The sequence below is a fragment of the Amphiprion ocellaris genome, chromosome 14 (assembly GCF_022539595.1).
Source record: "Amphiprion ocellaris isolate individual 3 ecotype Okinawa chromosome 14, ASM2253959v1, whole genome shotgun sequence".
NCBI classification, from domain to species: Eukaryota; Metazoa; Chordata; class Actinopteri; family Pomacentridae; genus Amphiprion; species Amphiprion ocellaris.
In genome coordinates this window covers 3949265-3969662 of record NC_072779.1, presented here as the reverse complement: position 1 = coordinate 3969662, position 20398 = coordinate 3949265, and the positions used below count along the sequence as shown (strand labels likewise).

Sequence of the window (20398 nt, the reverse complement as noted above, 5' to 3'; positions counted from 1 at the left end):
TTAGTCCAGTTGCCATAACTTATGCTTGCTTGAGACGAACAATAAATTAATAAAATAAAGCAAGAATTATCTGAACCGTACTTAATCAAAACCAAGGCTGAAGAGGAAGGTTATAAGTTTATCTTTAAAGATTAAGCACTTTGGTCACCCTTTGGGCTGTTGTAAATGCCTATGCAAATAATCTTTGATTGATTGATTGATTGATTGATTGATTGATTGATTGATTGATTGATTGATTGATTGATTGATTGATTGATTGATTGATTGATTGATTGATTGATTGAAAAAAGTAACTAGATTGAAGCGTTTAAAATTAAAACAATATACACTATTTGTAACATATAAATGTAAAAGAACAGTTCCAATGTTGTGTATCAAATTTAATAATAGAAATTAGTGCTTGTAAAGCGTCTGTTTCTGTTGTTTTATGTAGAAATAAGCAGCTCCATGTCTTGTGTATTTTCAGAGTCGCTGTTCTGAACTCCCACCGCCAGGCGGCGCTCTGACGTCTTCACGCCACCTGTTTAAACTGTCGCAATTTGATGACGCTTAAAGACGCAAACAACCGTCCAACGCGCAAAACTCGTTATTTTCTGCGAACTAAATAGACTTTTTACGGGATATAATTTTGTGGAGCCGCAATGGGACGCGAGTCCAGGTGTGTCCAGGTTAACAGACTTCTGTTGAATCGATTGTAACGAACTCCTGTTATCGATAAACTGATTTAATTCCGATGGCTAGCGTTAGCATGCTAGCTGAAGACTTCACGATGGTTGTTGAATGTGAATTAAAACGTTTTAACACTTCTATAAGACGTGTTTTCCCTCCACAGTTTATCAAATAACATGTTTTTGTGCTGTTTTGACGCGCAGACATTACAGGAAGCGTTCCGCGTCTCGGGGCCGGTCAGGTAGCCGATCTAAGAGTCGCTCTCCGGACAAACGCTCCAAGAAAGACGACCGAGACCGGAGCCGGAGAGGAGAGAGATCCCGGAGCAGAGACCGCCGCAGGTCCCGCTCCAGAGACAGAAAACGAGCCAGGTATGTATTTTATCCTGTATGTTTAAATGATAAATAGCACAGCTGTTTCCATTGATTCAATCATTCGTAAACCAGTTACACGTGGATTCAGGTTAGGCAGTATTTACACCTTGATAGATAGATAGATAGATAGATATTTTATTAATCCCGAGGGAAACTCAAGTGTTCAGCAGCTTACATATTACAGCAGAAATAACAAACAGACAAGACAGGCAGGTTAGTAACATTAAAGATTGGTATATAATCTGAAAAAAAAAACTTTCTGCACAAAACTATGAAAAAAACACTTCCAATTTTAAAATCTCTAGAAATATTGAATGTATTAAAGGTCAAAATACAGTATTTACACATTTCGGGGCACTGTGAGTTCAAGTGATTCAGAGTGACTTTGACAGGTAGTAGGAAAACAGTTGTGTAAAACTACCTAAGGTGCATGGACATTTTACAGTCACTTTGGATCAGTCCTCATGTGATCCAGACTGAGGCCCCCCTGACCACTCAGTGATGAGTTGAACAGTCTGATGGGGGACAAAAGACTTCCTGAGCCTGTTTGTGGAGCAGGTCAGAGACAGCAGGCTGGAGCTGAACACACTCCTCTGACTGATCACAGTCCCGGTGTTGTCCAGGATGGAGAGAATCTTCTCCAGGGTCCTTCTCTGAAGCCCACCACTGAGCCAGCTCTACTCACCAGTCTGTCCAGTCGTCCCTCTTTTTAATGCTCCCTCTCCAACAAACCACAACATAAAAAAACGCTGGACATGACAGAATGGTAAAACATCAGCAGCAGTTTCTTGCAGATGTTGAAGGACCCCAGTCTCCTCAGGAAGTACAGCCGACTCGGTCCTTTCCTGTAGATGCGGTCCATGTTGTCTGACCAGTCCAGTTTATTCAGACATGATGGAAGTCTCAGTCTCTTTTTTTTGTTCCACTTTAAGATCTCAAACCTCACACTTTTTCCAAAGCAGTGGCAGCACAGACATTAAAATGTATCCCAGATTACTTTTTTATTCTGCATGATTATACAGTTTACCATAGATGTGAAGTTATAACACATAAATTAATATAATACATGGAGGTGTGCTGGGTTTTCCTGGTACAGAATGGGGCCTTTAAGAGGTTTACTAGCCATGACAGTAGGATTGGTCTGTGTAAAGTAAAAGCAATACGTCGGTGTTGCCTTCCTTTATATACAGAGTCAGCCAAAATAATGTTTACACACATCAGGAAAAGAAAACTTGTATAAATATTTGAATACCAAATTTATTCAGACATCACGAGATTAATACAAGTTACCTTTGGCCTCTACAATTACAAGAGGTGCTCAAAGTGGAGGCCATTGGCTTCCAGACATTTATGTGTTCGGCAAACTACTGCTTGGGTAACGTTGACCAAAGTGTCCAATGGGATTGCTGAACATGCATTTTCAATTTCTTGTCTAAGGGTCATCAATGTAGTCGGTTTCCTGCGATACACAACATCCTTTAGGGTCCCCCATAGGTAAAAGTCTGCAGGTGTACTTATCCAAATTAAATATTTATGCAATATTTATTTATTCTTTTCCTGATGTGTGTATACATTATTTTGACTGACTCTATCTATGTATTTCCCTGTTTTTTATGACCATTTGATCACAAAAATTTATGTTATGCTGGAATACATGACACCCCAGTTAAGAAAACGGATTTCCAAAAATGTAAGAAATTTGATAGATGCTATAGACTGCTCTCAATCATCACTACTATTATTTGGGCACTCCTGAATTTCTTCTGACATCACCTAAAGCTTCTTTCAGAGGACAACCAAAAATTCCTCAATGCAGTGATACCGAGATCGCTCACAGATGTTTGTGCTCACATCTGTTTGTGCTCACATCTGTGCTGTGTTCACGACCAACAAATTTGCTTTAACTGTTACACAATTCCTAGTAAAACAACTGCTGTTTATGTTGGGATGATCTGAAATTGTAATCATATGTGCTAAAAATCTGTCATACAGTTTGAGAACTTGGAAACATGAAATGGACAGAACTGCAAAATCTTCCTCCCTTTTTTCCGTTGTGTTTACATCTGATATGTTTGCCTTTGCCATCCAGGCGCTCCAGGAGCAGAGACAGGAGGAGGTCCAGAAGCCGAGACAGAAGGAGGTCAGGCAGCCGGAGCCGAGCCCGGAGGTCCCGATCTGGCAGCCCCAGCAAGGCCAGGAAAACAGATGAAAAGTGAGGATTTGGTCAGAAAAGAATTAGCAGAAAATCGTGTTGATTTGTGTGTGTTAAACCAGCCTGGTGTAGACTGAGGTACAATATATACAGTCACAAAGGCAACAAAGGTGGTTCACCCTTCTAATCAAACAAAAAACAAAACAGTCTACTAGATAAAAAATTAAGCCAATTGCTTAAAATGTCTTTGTGATCATGGTCACTTTTCTTGCTAAGCTCGATCTAAATGATGTCCAGATCCCACTGACTGGTGTTTTCTTATTTTTCTTTAATATTATCTTCCCTACAGGTCGAGGAGCAAAGAGAAAGACACCATCGATCCCTTATCTGACAAGAAAAAGGCTAAAGAGGAGAAAGAAGATGAGAAGGTTGAGGATGTAAGTCACATATGATCCATTCTTACTAACATGCCTTTTGTAAAGCACTTTGAGTCATATTGGTGTTTGAAATATGTCATAAATACAGTAGCCTCACCACATGGCAGAAGGAAAACAATCTGTCTGATATTTCTTTTGCGTTGAAGCAACAAGACTTTGACCAGAACAAGCTGGAGGAAGAGATGAGGAAGAGGAAGGAGCGTGTGGAGAAGTGGAGGGAAGAGCAGAGGAAGAAGGCAATCGAAAACATCGGAGAGATCAAGAAAGAACTAGAGGAGATGAAACAGGGCAAGAAATGGAGCCTGGAGGATGATGATGGTGAGGGAGAACTGAAAACTAACCTGATTTTAAATGCCACTTTAAGCATTTACAAGTTGTTTCTTTTATTTTAGTATCAAACAAATAAATGTAGACTTTTATGATTGGTTCTGCAATGATTCTAAACAGTGAAAGCATTGTTTTTATTGGGAAATTTGATCCAACAAATGTTTTGTACCCGACAAACCAATATTTAATCGATGAACTTTCGTTTTAGCGTTATATTTATCACCTCGTCATTTCAGATGACGATGAGGATGGTTCAGCTGTGATGGAGGGAGACGATGATGAAGACGGAGATGGGAAGGGGGACAGAAAAGACAAGGACATCAAGGAGGAGAAGAAGGAGGAGGGTGAGCAGAAGGAGACTCCAATGGAGCAGCAGACTGAGGAGGATGACGTGGATCCTCTGGACGCTTACATGGAGGAGGTCAAGCAGGAGGTGAAAAAGTTCAACATGGGAGGCGTGAAAGGAAACGATAAGGTGAGATCAGAATACTGCAGCACGTTAAGCCTCATATATTGCCTTGTGTCGGCTTTTGTTTTGCTCTAAACTATCAAAAAGCAGGACTATTTGCTGTCATTTTCCTAATTTTGTAGTTTTTATTTTTTAGTCTTGGCTACCATCATGTTTTGTCAACTACTATTGGATCAGATGTTGTCTTTGTGGACGCTTTACGTTTGGTTTCTACATGATATGCATGTTTTCTCATTTTTAACAGAAAGGAGCGATGACGGTAACCAAAGTGGTGACAGTTGTAAAAACCAAAAAAGGGCCTCACACGCACAAGAAGAAGGGTGAGCTGATGGAGAATGACCAGGATGCCATGGAGGTGTGTGTTTTGTTTTTTTACTTTGTCACTTCTAAAGTCTTTTGTTTTTATTCTCTGCTTGTCAATTTATTTCAGTCTTACTGTTGTATTAGGAACAAAACAGAGATCCTAATCAAGATTAAGAATTCAAGATGCACGTTCTCATTAATTTTCTTCTTATAGGATCATCTGCTAGCTATCTGAAATGGTGCGTTTGTGTTCGTTGTGTTTGACAGTACTCTTCAGAGGAGGAGGAGGTGGATCTGCAGACAGCTCTGACAGGCTTCCAGACCAAACAGAGGAAGATCCTGGAGCCTGTTGACCACGGGAAGATCCAGTATGAATCCTACCGCAAGAACTTCTACGTGGAGGTGCCCGAGCTGGCCAAGATGACTACAGATGGTCAGTAAACAAAGCACAAGCTGCTTTTACACTTACTAGTGGTATTTTTGGCTGTTTAGGGGGCTCATATTCATAAACTATCAGTGCTCTGGATGCTACTTTATGCTTAAAGGTACTGTGTGTTTTTTAGCAGATATATATTTCTTGTTATTTGTCTTTAAAATAATGTTACTGCCTCACTGCATCTCTCTGTTCAACTGTTTTTTTTATTTTATTTTCATAAACTTAGAGCTGAATGCATACCGGCTGGAGCTGGAGGGTATTACAGTCAAAGGGAAAGGCTGTCCCAAACCCATTAAGACCTGGGTCCAGTGTGGAGTGTCGATGAAGATCCTCAACGCCCTGAAGAAGTGAGTCTGACCGATGTTTACAGCTGATCTGACAGATTAGGCAACTTTTTGGGGGAAATGTAGTAATTTTGCAACGTTTTTGACCATGTAAAATGAAAAAAGATGATCGGATTCTTGAAGTTAAGTAGTCAGCTTGTGAGTAAATGACTCAAGCAGCGAGTGATAGTTACATGCATTTCTTTTGTTATCAAATGTCCCACTCAGCCAAATATTATGACACCACTTATAGCTAAAGCAAATGGTTTAGTATAACCTCTAATATCATTTTTAGTCTGCTCTTAGAAATGTGTCAAAAACTTAAAGCATTTTCCCTCTCCCTGGTTAGCCAGAAATCGTATTTGTGCTGTACATATGACGGTTAATTATTTTTTGAGCAGAAATTAACACATCTGGTTTATATCTTTCTTATAACACAGGCACAGCTATGAGAAGCCCACACCCATTCAGGCTCAGGCCATCCCTGCAATCATGTCAGGCAGAGACCTCATTGGCATTGCTAAGACCGGCAGCGGAAAAACCATCGCTTTCCTGCTGCCCATGTTCCGACACATCATGGACCAGCGGCCTCTGGAGGAGTCTGAGGGACCCATCTGTAAGCAACAGACTTCCTTTATTGGATTACTCTAACATTTATACAAATGTCTGCTGCTTCTGTTGACCAAAGTCAAACAGAAAACATGAATGATGTTGTCGTAGTTCAGAACTCAACAGTCGGTCAAATGAAGGCTAATTTAACGGCGCATTTTGACTTTGAAATAATAACAAACTGGCTGTCATCTTTCACAGCATCAGTAGTCTTTAGAAAGGCCACTACACACTGTGAAATTTTCGGCCATCCCAGACGAAAGATAACAACCATGAGAGAAATGTGACGATGTCTTTGGTCTTGGCTCTAAATCGGTGGTTCTACGTTGCACTGTGAGACAGGTTCAAGGACAGCCGCTGTCATGGTCTTGTGACCAAAGACAAGCTGCCATAAAATTCTGACAGTGTCATAAATTTGGGGTGATCGTCTCTCAGTGTGACTGCTGCTGCGACCTACGTCAACTAACTAACCAATAGAAATGCAGGATGAAATGACGTATTGATCAGTGCTACACTGGAGCTAAACCCAAATAGATGATTAACGACGACAATGGTAAAAGGCGTCAGAGCAAGTATGTGGGATTTAAACAAAGAAGACAGCCTGGTAGAGTTGTGGCAGCAGAAGCCTTTTAGACGTGTCCTAGGGCTCATGAAATGCTAGTAGATGCTAACAAGTAGCTCCCTTTGCAAAATTGGCATCCCAAATTAGCCTCTCTTTTCCGAGCCATGACCGCCTCCATATTCTCCTCCTCCTCCTTTTTTTTGGGATTTCTCTCCAATCACATAAATGTCAGCAGGACGAGGGCTCCGTTCATGTTCCTCTAGTTTCCCTGTGATTGTAGGAGCTCCATTTATGCTTCGGTTGTTTATTTTTCATGGATGGACGACTCATACTTATGAAGTTTTATTGTTGCACATTCACGTTGACTCATGTACACCGTAGGCTGAGATTCAGCTGCATTTTCATCGTTCAGTCTGCACACAGCAAACTTCACGTCGTGCCCAAAGATTATTAGATTCATGTCGTACAGTGTAGCAAGCTGTGGACTTATAAGATTGTTAAAATCACACAGTGTGTAGAGACCTTAAGCAAACTTAAGAGTAACTAAAAGCAGTTAATGTTTCTGGCAAATGCACTGTCAGACTTTAAAAAGTTTAAGTCTTTATCTGTCTCATTCTGTTTTCCTGCCTCTCGTACAGCTGTGATCATGACTCCGACCAGAGAGTTGGCTCTGCAGATCACAAAGGAGTGCAAGAAGTTCTCCAAACCACTGGGTCTCAGAGTGGTGTGTGTCTATGGAGGCACAGGTATCAGCGAACAGGTAAACATGCAGTTATGTTGTCTGATCATCACAGTAATCTGATACGTACGTGTAGTGCCGCAGCAGCATATGAAACTTATGATTTAGCTTCTATATACTGTATTTTGCTGCTTACATCAGAGTATCTGTGCGATGACACATCTTAACTGCCACCAAATGAATGCATATAATTGGCAACCATAAAAGCCTGGTGTGCCTTTTAAAATAAAGATATATAAGGCTGAAGTTTCATAATTCAGTTTAATTATCGTTATGCAACACAAGATTGTATCATGAAATTACAGATGTAGTCCCTCTTGAAGTGTGGTGGTGATGAGATTTAATTTTCTAAAGTGTCTTTAAGGAGTACAGGCGTTTCTGAGCTTTCTTTATCAGGTTAGAGATGTGTGATTGAGAAGTTCTCTGATATTAATACACAGGAACCTAAAACTAATATCTACTTTACTTCAACCTCGACGCAGGGCTGTATGTCTTTTGCCTCCTATTATCTCAAATCAGTAGTCAGCTCCTTGGTTTTGCTGGTGTTCAGTAGTTGGTTGTTTTGTGTGTTTTCTGATATAAGTTCTTGGCATTGAAACTGACTTTCCTGATTAATATTTTGCAATCTCTTTGGTTCTGAGTGCTGCTAGAACATCCAAATCCAGGCTGCCGGTGAACTCTTAGTGCTTCCTTCTGACCCATTAATGTTTCACCTTTTTAACCAAGTGTCTGCTTTTTAAGAGCAGAATTTCTGCCGTTTTGTTCACTCAAAAGTTCCCACAATGGAACCAAAAACAAACACATAACACTTAGGCGACTCAAGGCATTTCAGTGACTATGGTATGAATGCCCTTGTGAACACATTAACCTTTTCTACTTATTTTTGGTGTTTCTAAAATGGAACCATGAATCTATCATTTAAGAAAATGGTAAATAGTTAATGTAGATAGAAAATGATGGTGTTGCATCTGGTTTTTGGTTCTTTTATTAACAGTCAGGGATGAGAATTTTCCGCGGATCCGCGGAATTCCGAGTTTTTTTTCCGCCGAAGGTATAGTTTTTGTGAATCGTGTAAATCTGTTGAGAAAATTGTAGGGGGGTAGGAGTAGGCAAGCGGCCGGCCGGCCGACGCGTCGCGAGCCGAGGCTTGTGATGGCCGCCCACCGTGATGGCCATCCGGGGGGGGGGGGGGGGGCGGCTTCGGCAGACATTTTCCGAGTTTTTTTTCCATTTGTCATTCTCATCCCTGAACAGTTAATTGATGTTGTTGGATTGTAGATTGCTGAGCTGAAGAGAGGAGCTGAGATCATCGTGTGCACCCCGGGAAGAATGATCGACATGTTGGGGGCCAACAGTGGTGAGTCCATCCACCTTCACCTTCTCACTTCTTTGTTCTAATCGGACATTTTAAAGAGATAAACACTTTGATGCCTTTTTTTTAACTACTTTGCATGGATTAAATGTTACAGTATAATAAAGTACATAATAATGAACCAAATCAGTACCACTTACTAAACTGTTGACATTATTTGGCCACTTTTGGGATCTACAAGACAGTGATGTGTTTCCTGAAGATCAGGTCAAGTACAGGTAGGTGGACCTGGTGCTGCCTCCACGGTTCCTCAGTCTGCAAGCTGGAAACACCCATAATGTTTGATAACTACACTGTAACATGTCTGTAGGTTGGTCAGGATGTGCAATTTATTGTATTTCATGAAAGTATTATCTTGATATTCAAAGCTCACAGTCAGATTTTCCAGTTATTGTCGCATATCATGCATCCATATTAGTGTGTCTGTCTTGCTAATGACTTCTAATTTGGGGCTCTTTTGGGGGTACATGTCTCTGTAAAGCCCTGTGCAGCACTGAGCCTTTGCTTAAAATATTCTGAAAGTAACTGTTAGATTTGCTGATAATTTAATTGTGTGTAATGTAAGTTTTTCTTGAGCAGCTATTTTAATTGGAGAGGTCTTTTGTTGTTTCCACACATGCGAGGTAATCTCTAATATGTTTCCCTTGTAGGTGAAAAGGCGCTCGGTCAGATAATGCTTGATGGGGCTCCATCTCTTGTATTGTATCTTGAGGCTGTTTTCTGACTTTTACAGGTCCCTCATGCCCCTAAGATGGTACGCAAGACCAGAGACAAGCAAAGACATGAACAGTCTAGAACACCAATGAAATAACACTCTGGCCACTAGAGAAATGTGCTGAAATTAGGATGCCTTGATTTGTTGTTAAGTAATGTCAAGTAGTCTTATTCTGAAAAAGGCTTTCTGTGTTTGTTAGATTAGTTTGATGTGTTTTAAAGAAGGCAGGATGCCTATCGGGACTCGACTTTTCTCAAAGTTAACAGATTTCTTCGTGCTCCTCTCCCTTGATGTGCAGGTCGGGTAACCAACCTGCGCAGAGTTACGTATGTGGTGCTGGACGAAGCAGACAGGATGTTTGACATGGGCTTCGAGCCACAGGTGGGTGTCGTTTAAATTTATACCCTAACATGCACAGCTTCTAACTTTACTGTTGTCAAATGCTAAATTATGACCGTTGCATGTTTGGTGCATTCAGAATAGAAGCAGGAATCATTTCCAATTTGTGTGTTGCCATGGAGAAGAACCTTCATGATATCTCTTTTAAAAAAAACATACTGTATGTATGTATATGTACACTATTGTTCTAAAGTTTGGGGTCATCCAGATAATTCCATGTTTTCCATGAAAACTCCCACTTTTATCCATGTGCTAACATAACTGCACAAGGGTTTTCTAATCATCCATGAGCCTTTCAACACCATTAGCTAACACAATGTAGCATTAGAACACAGGAGTGATGGTTGCTGGAAATGTTCCTCTGTACCCCTATGGAGATATTCCATTAAAAATCAGCTGTTTCCAGCTACAATAGTCATTTACCACATTAACAATGTCTAGACTGGAGTTATCATTCATTTAATGTTATCATCATTGAAAAAAAAAACTGCTTTTCTTTCAAAAATAAGGACATTTCTAAGTGACCCCAAATGTTTGAACAGTTGTGTGTTCAAAAAAAATTAAGGGAACACGTAATCATCACAGTATAAATTTAATTCAACTAAAATTCTGAGACATCGGTTTATCAGTTCAAATCAAATCAAACTTTATTTATATAGCACTTTTCATACAGTTAAAAATGCAACGCAAAGTGTTTTACAACATTAAAAACAAGAAAACCCGTCCCTCCCTACCTCCCTCCATATATACATATATGCACACAACTGCAGAAGCACGCACACGTACACACGTCCACACACACCCATACATACACAGACACACACACGCCCACAGACACACACTCCCACCACTGACAGTAGGGAGACATGGCATGGCACCGACGATTGTGGAAAACGCCTCCAATTGGGGTCGTCCACACCGGGAGGAGTCGCAGGCCATGACCACTGGGGGCGCTGGCACCCAGACCCACAGACCCCCCGACCCCGACAGACAGGGGGACCCCCACACCGAGGTGGGGAGCCCCCCCAACCAGCCGGACCGAAGGGACCCATGGACAGCACCCCCAGCAGCAGACCAGACACAGCCCCCAGTGTGGAGGACCCCCCCTGAGGAAACACCGGAGTTAAATAACTAAAAATTTAAGACTATAAGATAGAATAAAAGACCTATAACATAAGTAAAAAGGTGAAAGGTTAAAAAAAGTAAAAATACATACGAAAATAAATACAAAATGATAAGAACATAAAGATTTAAGAGGTTAGTTAAAAGCCTGATTAAAAAGGTGAGTCTTTAACCTTCTTTTAAAAATATCGACGGTCTCTGCAGTCCTGAGGTTCTCCGGCAGGTTGTTCCACAGACGGAGGCCATAGTGGCTAAATGCTGCCTCACCGTGGGTTTTTGTCCTGGCTTGTGGTCTGGATAAAAGGCCACTGCCAGAGGACCTCAGGATCCGCGAGGGTCGATATGTTAAAAGGAGATCAGATAAATAAGAAGGCGCAAGGCCGTTAAGACATTTAAAAACTAATAAAAGAACCTTAAAATCGATCCTGAAGCGGACGGGGAGCCAATGCAGCGACTTTAAAACTGGTGTAATGTGTTCCCGCCCTCTGGTCCTCGTCAGCACGCGTGCGGCTGAGTTTTGCAATAATTGCAGATTTAAAATACTCTTTTTAGGAAGACCAGAGAGCAGGGCATTACAATAGTCTAAACGAGAAGAGATAAAAGCATGCATTAGCACCTCCATGCTGGCCTGAGAGAGAAACGGGCGGACTCTGGTTATGTTCTTCAGATGATAAAAACCTATTTTTGTTATATTTTTAATATGTGGGATAAAATTCAGCTCAGAGTCGAAAATCACGCTCAGGTTTTTTACAAATTTTGCTGGTTTAAAATCTTGTAGTTTAGATCAGTTGGAAGTGTGAATGGCTGTGAATGCCCTCCTCAGTAGGTAAATAATGCTGTTTTCCACTGTCCAATCATTGATCTGCACTGCGTAATTTATTGAGAACACAATGACGTGAGAATGAAGTGCTCCCTTGAAATCTTTGTGCAGTGTATATATAGCTGAGTAATACAGTACTCAAAGGGTAATACAGTAACAACATCCTTCAAGTACGTTCTATTCACATTAAGGTAATAATATCTAAAAATATATAGTGCATAAAATAATAAACATACAAGTATGCTTAAATGTTTCTCAAATCAAATATATCTCGCTTAAAAATAAAACAGAGGCGAGTTTCTAATTCTCTGAATCACCCACAAGCACAAACAAGCTCGCTGGAACAGGCAAAAGAAGAGTAGGCTGGCAACCCTCTTATGCAATGTATGTTTGGGCACAAATGTTGAAAACCAGTAGAAATTAGGAAGCAAATAAGGTTAAAAATTGATGAATGAGTTGACAGAAAGTCTGTAAGCCTCAGGTGTCTCCTGTCTCCACCAGGTGATGCGTATTGTGGACAATGTGCGTCCCGACCGTCAGACCGTCATGTTCTCAGCCACCTTCCCCAGAGCCATGGAGGCGTTGGCCCGCAGGATCCTGTCCAAGCCCATTGAGGTCCAGGTGGGAGGCCGCAGTGTCGTCTGCTCGGATGTGGAGCAACACGTGGTAAACCATCTAGATTTCATCTCTGTCACTAATAAATATTAAGAATAAATTTGGTTTGTTTGTTCAGTAAGATAGATTCAGATGAAATCTTTCCATCGTCTATTTTGTTTTCCTGCAGCTTGTGATCGATGAGGACAAGAAGTTCCTAAAGCTGCTGGAGATCCTGGGTCACTATCAGGAGAAGGGCTCTGTCATTATCTTTGTGGACAAACAGGAGCACGCAGACGGACTGTTGAAAGACCTGATGAAGGCCTCGTACCCCTGCATGTCTTTACATGGAGGTACTGCTTGGTTCACGCTCATTGTTTTACAGTTTTCATGAACACATATCTATTGCATGTAGTAAATATATTTTGGATGATCTAGTCCATTTACTCTATTACTTAAATTTCAGCAAATCACACAGTACCATAGATGTTAGTGATGTTTATTTTGAGTTACTGGCAGCCTATCATGAATATACAGTCATTCTGTTTTGTTTTGTAAGTTATAACTTTTAATAGAAGACATGTCTGAGCTACCATCATAGCATCTACTTACATCTAGTATGTAATCCTCCATATTTGATCTTTTACGTATCTCATTCCTGCTGTTCTCTCAGGAATTGACCAGTACGACAGAGACAGCATCATCAACGATTTTAAGAATGGAGCATGTCGTCTGATGGTGGCCACCTCCGTGGCAGCCAGAGGCCTGGACGTCAAGCAGCTGATCCTGGTGGTCAACTACAGCTGTCCCAACCACTACGAGGATTACGTCCACAGGGCCGGACGCACAGGCAGAGCCGGCAACAAGGTCCGTCTGAATGGAAAGAAGGGAAAAATTTACTGCTTTGTGAGAAATTAAGAATATATTGGTGTTTAACCGGCAAAAGTCCAGCTGATGCCGATTATTTTAAAAGGGCTATAATCAACCGATTTAATTGGCTGGCTGATCAGTCAGTCGAGCCCTAGAAAGAACCAAACTGCATGATTGTTTTGTTTTTTTCCTAAAGACACAGTGTTTAAGTAATTACCATTACCAATTATCATCATAGAAACTTCAGATTCATTGGAAACTCAAAGCTGCTGTGATACACATGGTCTTTAATAGTGTATGCAATCTTTTGTTTACAACTGTAGGTAATTTAGCCGAAGAAGAACGTGTCAAGAAAAGACTGTAGTTCTGCTGCATTAGTCTGGTTTGTTCTAACTGTCCATAAAGTCTAACAACGCTACAGAAGTGCAGTGCTAGATTGGGATATTTTTAAAGCCGGAGTTGCCTTGAGTTTTTAGTCCTTATTACTAACCCTAAGATCTTAAATCATGTGCTGTTCTCTGCATCCTGCTCCTTCTCCCAGGGCTACGCCTACACCTTCATCACAGAGGATCAGGTTCGCTACGCTGGTGATATCATCAAGGCCTTGGAGCTGTCAGGCTCTCCTGTCCCCCCAGAACTGGAGCAGCTCTGGGGCTCCTTCAAAGACCAGCAGAAAGCGGTGAGATAAAGGCACAGTAGGCAGCGCTATAATTCCACAGCACTTACTGGCAGTGGGATATGAATTTGTGAAATTTTAACAACATGTCTTCACCCAGACATTATGCATTACGATGCTAAAAAAGGACTTAATTATCATCTTCCTGCTGTAGTTCAGCTTTTATTCACACTTTCACAGTGCTAGCTTGATTTTTTTCTATTTCACTCTTCATTCTTTAGTGATTTGCTTTGTATTAAATAGATTTTTTAAGAAATGAGTTCAGTGTGTGGCGTCTCATTTAGCAAGGAAATCCAAAATTATCTGGACACACATGATGACAGAATATATTGAGCTGCTCTAAAAATATGAACATTAAATCTATAGTTTGTTTTTTTTTCCCCTTTCCTCTTTCTGTTTTTGGTTTCCATGTATACAGGAGGGTAAGATCATTAAAAGCAGCAGTGGCTTCTCTGGAAAGGGATTCAAGTTTGATGAGACTGAACACGCTCTGGCCAATGAGAGGAAGAAGCTACAGAAAGCTGCACTCGGATTGCAGGATTCTGACGATGAGGACGGAGCTCTGGATGTGAGTAAACCTTTTCATTTCACTGTTGATTTGTCAGTGTTACATTAATGCATTGATGTTCTACTGGATCATCAGATATTTATTTTAGCATATTTGTTAGTGTTATAGTCAGAATTCCAGTTACATAATTAGCAATAATTGAACATGTTGAACCTTTTCCTCTACTTAGATTGAGGAACAAATCGAAAGCATGTTCAACTCTAAGAAGAGGGTGAAGGATCTGTCTGCTCCCGGGGCGGCTGCCGGTGCACCAGGAACTGTTACTGCTACGACAGCTGCTCCCGGAGGACTGCCCGGCCTCGGACCAACATCTGCTGGAAATATCCAGAAACTGGAGATGGCTAAAAGGCTGGCGCTCAAGATCAACGCTCAGAAGAACCTGGGCGCCGAAGCTCAGGTAGGTCAAGCCTCTGGTACCACCGCGAGGTTAACGACGGGACACACATTCATGTTCCTCTCTGGATCTATGAATTTTTCAGACAGAATTCATGTTCAATTTTCAATTCATCCAACTCTTTGGCTTGACTTTATGATCAAATATCTGCAAAACTCATGAGCCTCAGCTTTACTTGTTTCAGTTTAGTGCTAATTATTACTCTGCAAAAGAACGCAGCAGAGTTATGTGGTGATTGCTGTACGTTTGTCTGTCTGTTAGCAACATTACTCAAAAACGAACAAACAGATTTGGATGAAATTTTCAGGGAAGGTCAGAAATGACACAAAGACCAGGTGATTAGATTTTGGCAGTGATGCAGCTTATAGTCTGGATCCACAGATTTGTTAAAGATTTCTGTATCATTGCGAGATAGGGTCACTGTAACCATGACAACAAGTGAACACTACGTCAGCTGCCTGTTGACGATCTCGGGATTTTGATCCTGCTACAAATCCACCGCTGAGGACTTATCAGGACTTATCTGTCAGAAATATTACAAGGAACAACTGATTAAATTGTGGGGGTGTTTCTGAGTCCCATCAATTCCTGCCGCCTGCTACATATTTAGGTCACGTGATTCTCTGTCCGTACATATCATACACATGCATAACACACACCTGTGCTGAGCGTAAGGTCATTTTGTTTGTCGGTGCTGTACATCTATATTAAATGGATACATTCTATGTTGCCAGGATTTCTGATCATTAATAACTAATAAAAAATGCTGCATTTCTACAAAAATATGCTGCATTTCTGACAATGTCATATGGGGGAATGAACAGCCTTGGAGGAGTACTGCGCTCTCTGAGTAGATGTTATCATGCTAATTTACTAAGCTAACATGGTAAACATTATCACAGAGCGCCACCAGCATCACTACCTACTCTTAATGTTGTTCATCTTAATCTGGGCAGTACAAATGCATGTTTGTAGTTTGTTTGCATTTTGTTTTTGGTTGCTGGTCATTTGAATCAAAAATGCCATGAATCTTTCTCTACTGACGGTAAAAATGCCAGAAGCTCTTCAGCTAACGCCTCCTTTCTTTGTTCATCATCTGACGTTCAGTTCATATTTCTTCATTGCTTCATATGAAGTAGTTTCATAGTTTTGTTGTTTAACTTGTTGTCAAGATTCTTATTCCTTATATGAAACAAATTTCATTCATTTAATATTTATATTACTAATTTCTATCTATATCTATCTATCTCTCTATCTTTTGTGTGTTTTTATTCTTTACTCTTTTTGTTTCGGTTTGGAACAGGTGCACAATGTATTTCACTGCGCATTATAACATGTATAATTGTGTTTGTGATAAATGAAGGTCTTGAATCTAGAATTTTTAAAAAGCGTCTTTGTGTTGTTGACAGGATGTGATGCAGCAGGCCACTAACGCCATCCTGCGGGGCGGCACCATCATGACCCCCTCTGTGTCTGCAAAGACCATCGCTGAACAGCTGGCGGAGAAGATCAATGCCAAACTCAACTACACCCCTGTAGAGAAGCTGGAGGAGGAGCGGCAGGCAGCTGAGCAGGCCGAGACTGTCAAGAGATACGAAGAGGAGCTGGAGATCAACGACTTCCCTCAGGTCAGCAGCACACAGCGCAGCACTGAGCTAAAATATACTAAAATATTCAGCTGGTTCATGTTTTATTTTTGGCTCTTGTTTTGGGATTTTCTCTTTGCCAAGTTTTCATCACTGAAGTGTGAAGGTTCCATGACATGCAACTTATCCACGAACGATCAATGAAGAGCAAACAGTAGATCGACAGGGCATTTTTCATTAAATATTTTTGCTTAAACTTAGAATTTCCTGTTTGTGGAGCACAATTCTACATTTCGTCATCAAGTATTTATCTTTCATTGTCTCTGATTACTGTTAAGCCCTTGAATCTTTGTTTCAAAGCTTGTAGAGGAGCTTAACACATCTTGAACATCTTTTTCCTTGCTGACCTTTAATAGTTCACACTACAGCTATGTCCTGTGTACAGCTGAACAATTAATGAATCTGAAGTTGTAACTGCAGTGTAAAACAGGACAATTAGCAAATCACAAAGGCTGCAGAGATGGCAGCAAAACATCTATTTAGCCTGATGTTTGGTCACTTTCTAAATTGTTCTATATAACTTTTAGAAGCCATTAATAAAGGAGCAGTTTTCTAATTTTAAATGTGGAAGAATGTTCCCTACCTATTAGTTATTTTAAAAAGCTGTGAATGTGTGTTGCTTTGTTTTTCACAAGAACTGCATCCATGAGAAAGCTCCTTCTCCTCTGTTTGTTCTAAATTATTTAACTTGTCTGTTGGCTATTTTTTATCTTTTACTTTTTTCAACCACAGATTACAAGACAGGGTTTATTTCACTTTCTGGGAGCCTCTTTAGTATTGTCACTTCAATATCACCGTCTGTGCAACAGCTTTTTAAAAAAAAGGTTTTGATGCAAATTAGGAAGCTTAAGTGAGTTGTATTTAGTTTGACATTTTTCATTTAAAAGCATTTTAATATACTTTTATGGAAACACAGTTGTGACTTATAATGTCATGGATTTGCAAAAATAGTCAAATCCATCCTATTCTTTGTGAAAACACAAAAACAGCTCAGAAAATGGAGAAAACTTGGAACTATACATGGATCGGTAAAGCTGTGAAGACAAGGACACAGTGGCAGAATAATGTCTCCTGCATTTGCATTATGAACAAGCCAGATACAATTAGAGCTTATTAAATATTACATTTAGCATTATCTTTTCACAGACCAATATGCTGTCTAAATGCACCATATTACTACCAAGTGGACCAGTCAGAGTTGTTGCAGTCTAGTTATTTTTCTGTTGAGATGCACGTCAGGCTATAATGGGGAGTAGATCCAATGATCATGTGTGAATCAAACTTGAGAAGGGCATAGACAGAAATCTCTGATGACAAATACCTGAAACATTCCCAAATTTGATGGAAGGCGATGTGCTCATTTAGGATCAGAACAAAAAAAGACTTTAAGGTAGCAAATATTTAAGCATCTTTCTTTGTGCTTTTTCCACATTGATTAAAGAAAATCAAATATCTCAGAGAGTGCAAAGTTTATTTGGTTTTTTCTACTTTGATGGAAAATGTGGATGAGAAAATTAAGTGTGTCTTAAGGCCTCTACACACTGATTTTCAGCCGTCCCAGACGAAAGACAACAATCGTGAGAGAGTCGTGGTGACGTCTTTCGTGGTGATAATCGTGGCTCTAAATCGGTGGTCGTACATCGCACTGAGAGACAGGTTCAAGGACAGCTGTTGTCATGGTCTGGAGACCAAAGACAAGCTGCCATAAAATTCTGACAGTGTGATAAATTTAGGGTGATCATCTCACAGTGTAACTGCTGCTGTGACCTACAACAACTAACTAATCAATAGAAATGCAGGATGAAATGACGTAATGCATCAAAACAAGTATGTGGAATTTAAACGGTTAGCAGTAAATGCTAACGTAAAATGCTAGTAGATGCTAACAAGTAGCTCCCTTTGCAAAATTGGCATCCCAGATTGGTCTCTTTGTGAGCCACGATTGCATCCATATTCTCCTCCTTCTCCTTTTTTTGGGATTTCTCTCTAAACACATAAATGTCAGCAGGGCGATACCTCTGTTCATGTTCCTCTAGTTTCCCTGTGATTGTAGGAGCTCCATTTATGCTTCAGTTGTTTATTTTTCATGGATGGACACTTATGAAGTTTTATTGTTGCGCATTCACGTTGACTCATGTACATCGTAGGCTGAGATTCAGCTGCGTTTTCATCCTGCAATCTGCACAGAGCAAACTTCATGTCGTGCCTAAAGATTAGCAAGCTGTGAACTTATAAGATTGTTAAAATCGCACAGCGTGTAGAGGCCTTCAGTCTTATAAAATGTTCCTAATTCTGCTCTGTTGCAGACGGCCAGGTGGAAGGTGACGTCTAAAGAAGCTCTGCAGAGGATCGGTGAATACTCTGAGGCCGCCATCACCATCAGAGGAACCTATTTCCCTCCAGGCAAAGAGCCCAAGGAGGGAGAACGCAAAATCTATCTGGCTATTGAGAGTAGGTGTCAGACACGTGCTGCATTTTTGGGAATATTTGCCAACAGGATATAATGTATTCTTGCTAGAATCTGTCTCGATGCCTCTCATCTGGGAGAATCAAAGGATGCTCAGTCCAAAAAAACTTTGCCGGACCAAAGAAGAGAGAAATCTTCAAAGACGGCGTCCACACACTGCTGTGCTCCCACGATGTTTTATTAATAATTTCCTTGCAATGTTTTGATCAATAAGATCTTCTTGGGGTGTTTTGATCAGAACTAGCATGGGATTTATCAATAAAACATTGTGAGAGCACCCTGTCGTTTTCTTAGTGTTGCTCTGTTTCTACTGAGGAAGATAACTCAGGAGATGCACATAACAGAAACTTTATACTCACAATGCAGCCGCCCCATATGGGATAGATGTTCTGATAGGATTTTGGAGAACCTCGCAGCATAAATTTTCATATTAATGAGCTAAAATGAAATCTTTTGTCATGGTCGCGACCTAAGTACCTCTTGTGAAATCCACTCTTTCTTTTACCGTCCTTTTAATTACCTCAGGGAAATGAATTCACTTCTAATGAAGTGTCCTGTTTTCTTGTGCGTCATAAAACTGCACATCGCTGAATTTTAATGTTTTTTTTCCAGGTGCGAATGAACTGGCAGTGCAGAAAGCCAAAACAGAGATTACACGGCTAATCAAGGAAGAGCTCATCAGATTAGTAAGTGTCTTGTGCAGCTGGATATCATGTGTTTGTTATGAAGGAAAGATGAAAATGAAATATGTCGCTTAATGTGATCCTTTTTCTCTCTTTTTTTAGCAAAACTCCTACCAGCCGACGAGCAAGGGCCGCTACAAAGTGTTGTAGAGGAGGAACAGAGGCTCGCTGGAGGAGTTTCCATCCCTCAACAGACCGTCATCTCGACAGTTTCATCAAAGTAGTTGAAGAGTATTTTAGTCTATATTTTATAATAATGTTCCCTTCAATTCTCTAAGGTTAATTTCTAGTTTTGTTTGTATATTTTTCCTCTTTTTACCCTCGCTTGTGTTTTTCAGTGATTTTTACATCTAAAATCCCCCTCAATACCAAAATGTCTGTGTCCAGCTGTCTGCAATACGCCTTTAAATATTTGAGACAGTTCTGTTTTTGATTTATGTACAAGCACCATTGTCTTCATGAGCAGAGCCTCAGGTGGAAGGTGTTTTTACTTTTCCTCACAATAAAACCAACAGTTTGGAATTATCAAAATGTGTAGAGGTGATGCCGTGTGTTTGTACTGACTGTTAATGTTAATTATTCAGTAGCCTTTACTTTTATTATTCATCAGTAGTGGGAAGTCTTGTTTTGGTAAGCGTTAAAAACGAATTGTGGCTCGATTTTTAGGTAACC

The 20398-nt window shown here is 40.4% G+C and overlaps 1 protein-coding gene across 1 annotated transcript; it reads left to right on the top strand.

Annotated features, from left to right (window-relative positions):
• Nucleotides 1-533: 533 nt before the first annotated feature.
• Nucleotides 534-20257, top strand: ddx46 (DEAD (Asp-Glu-Ala-Asp) box polypeptide 46). The gene is made up of 23 exons (XM_023281383.3): nt 534-658; nt 873-1040; nt 3133-3255; nt 3545-3632; nt 3779-3950; nt 4196-4434; nt 4673-4783; nt 4999-5164; nt 5394-5514; nt 5931-6106; nt 7300-7421; nt 8679-8757; nt 9786-9868; nt 12330-12494; nt 12613-12775; nt 13096-13289; nt 13834-13971; nt 14387-14536; nt 14706-14933; nt 16340-16558; nt 18883-19027; nt 19656-19729; nt 19829-20257. Exons 1-23 carry the CDS (start codon nt 642-644, stop codon nt 19874-19876), a joined length of 3189 nt encoding a protein of 1062 aa, XP_023137151.1. The 5' UTR covers nt 534-641; the 3' UTR covers nt 19877-20257.
• Nucleotides 20258-20398: the final 141 nt, after the last annotated feature.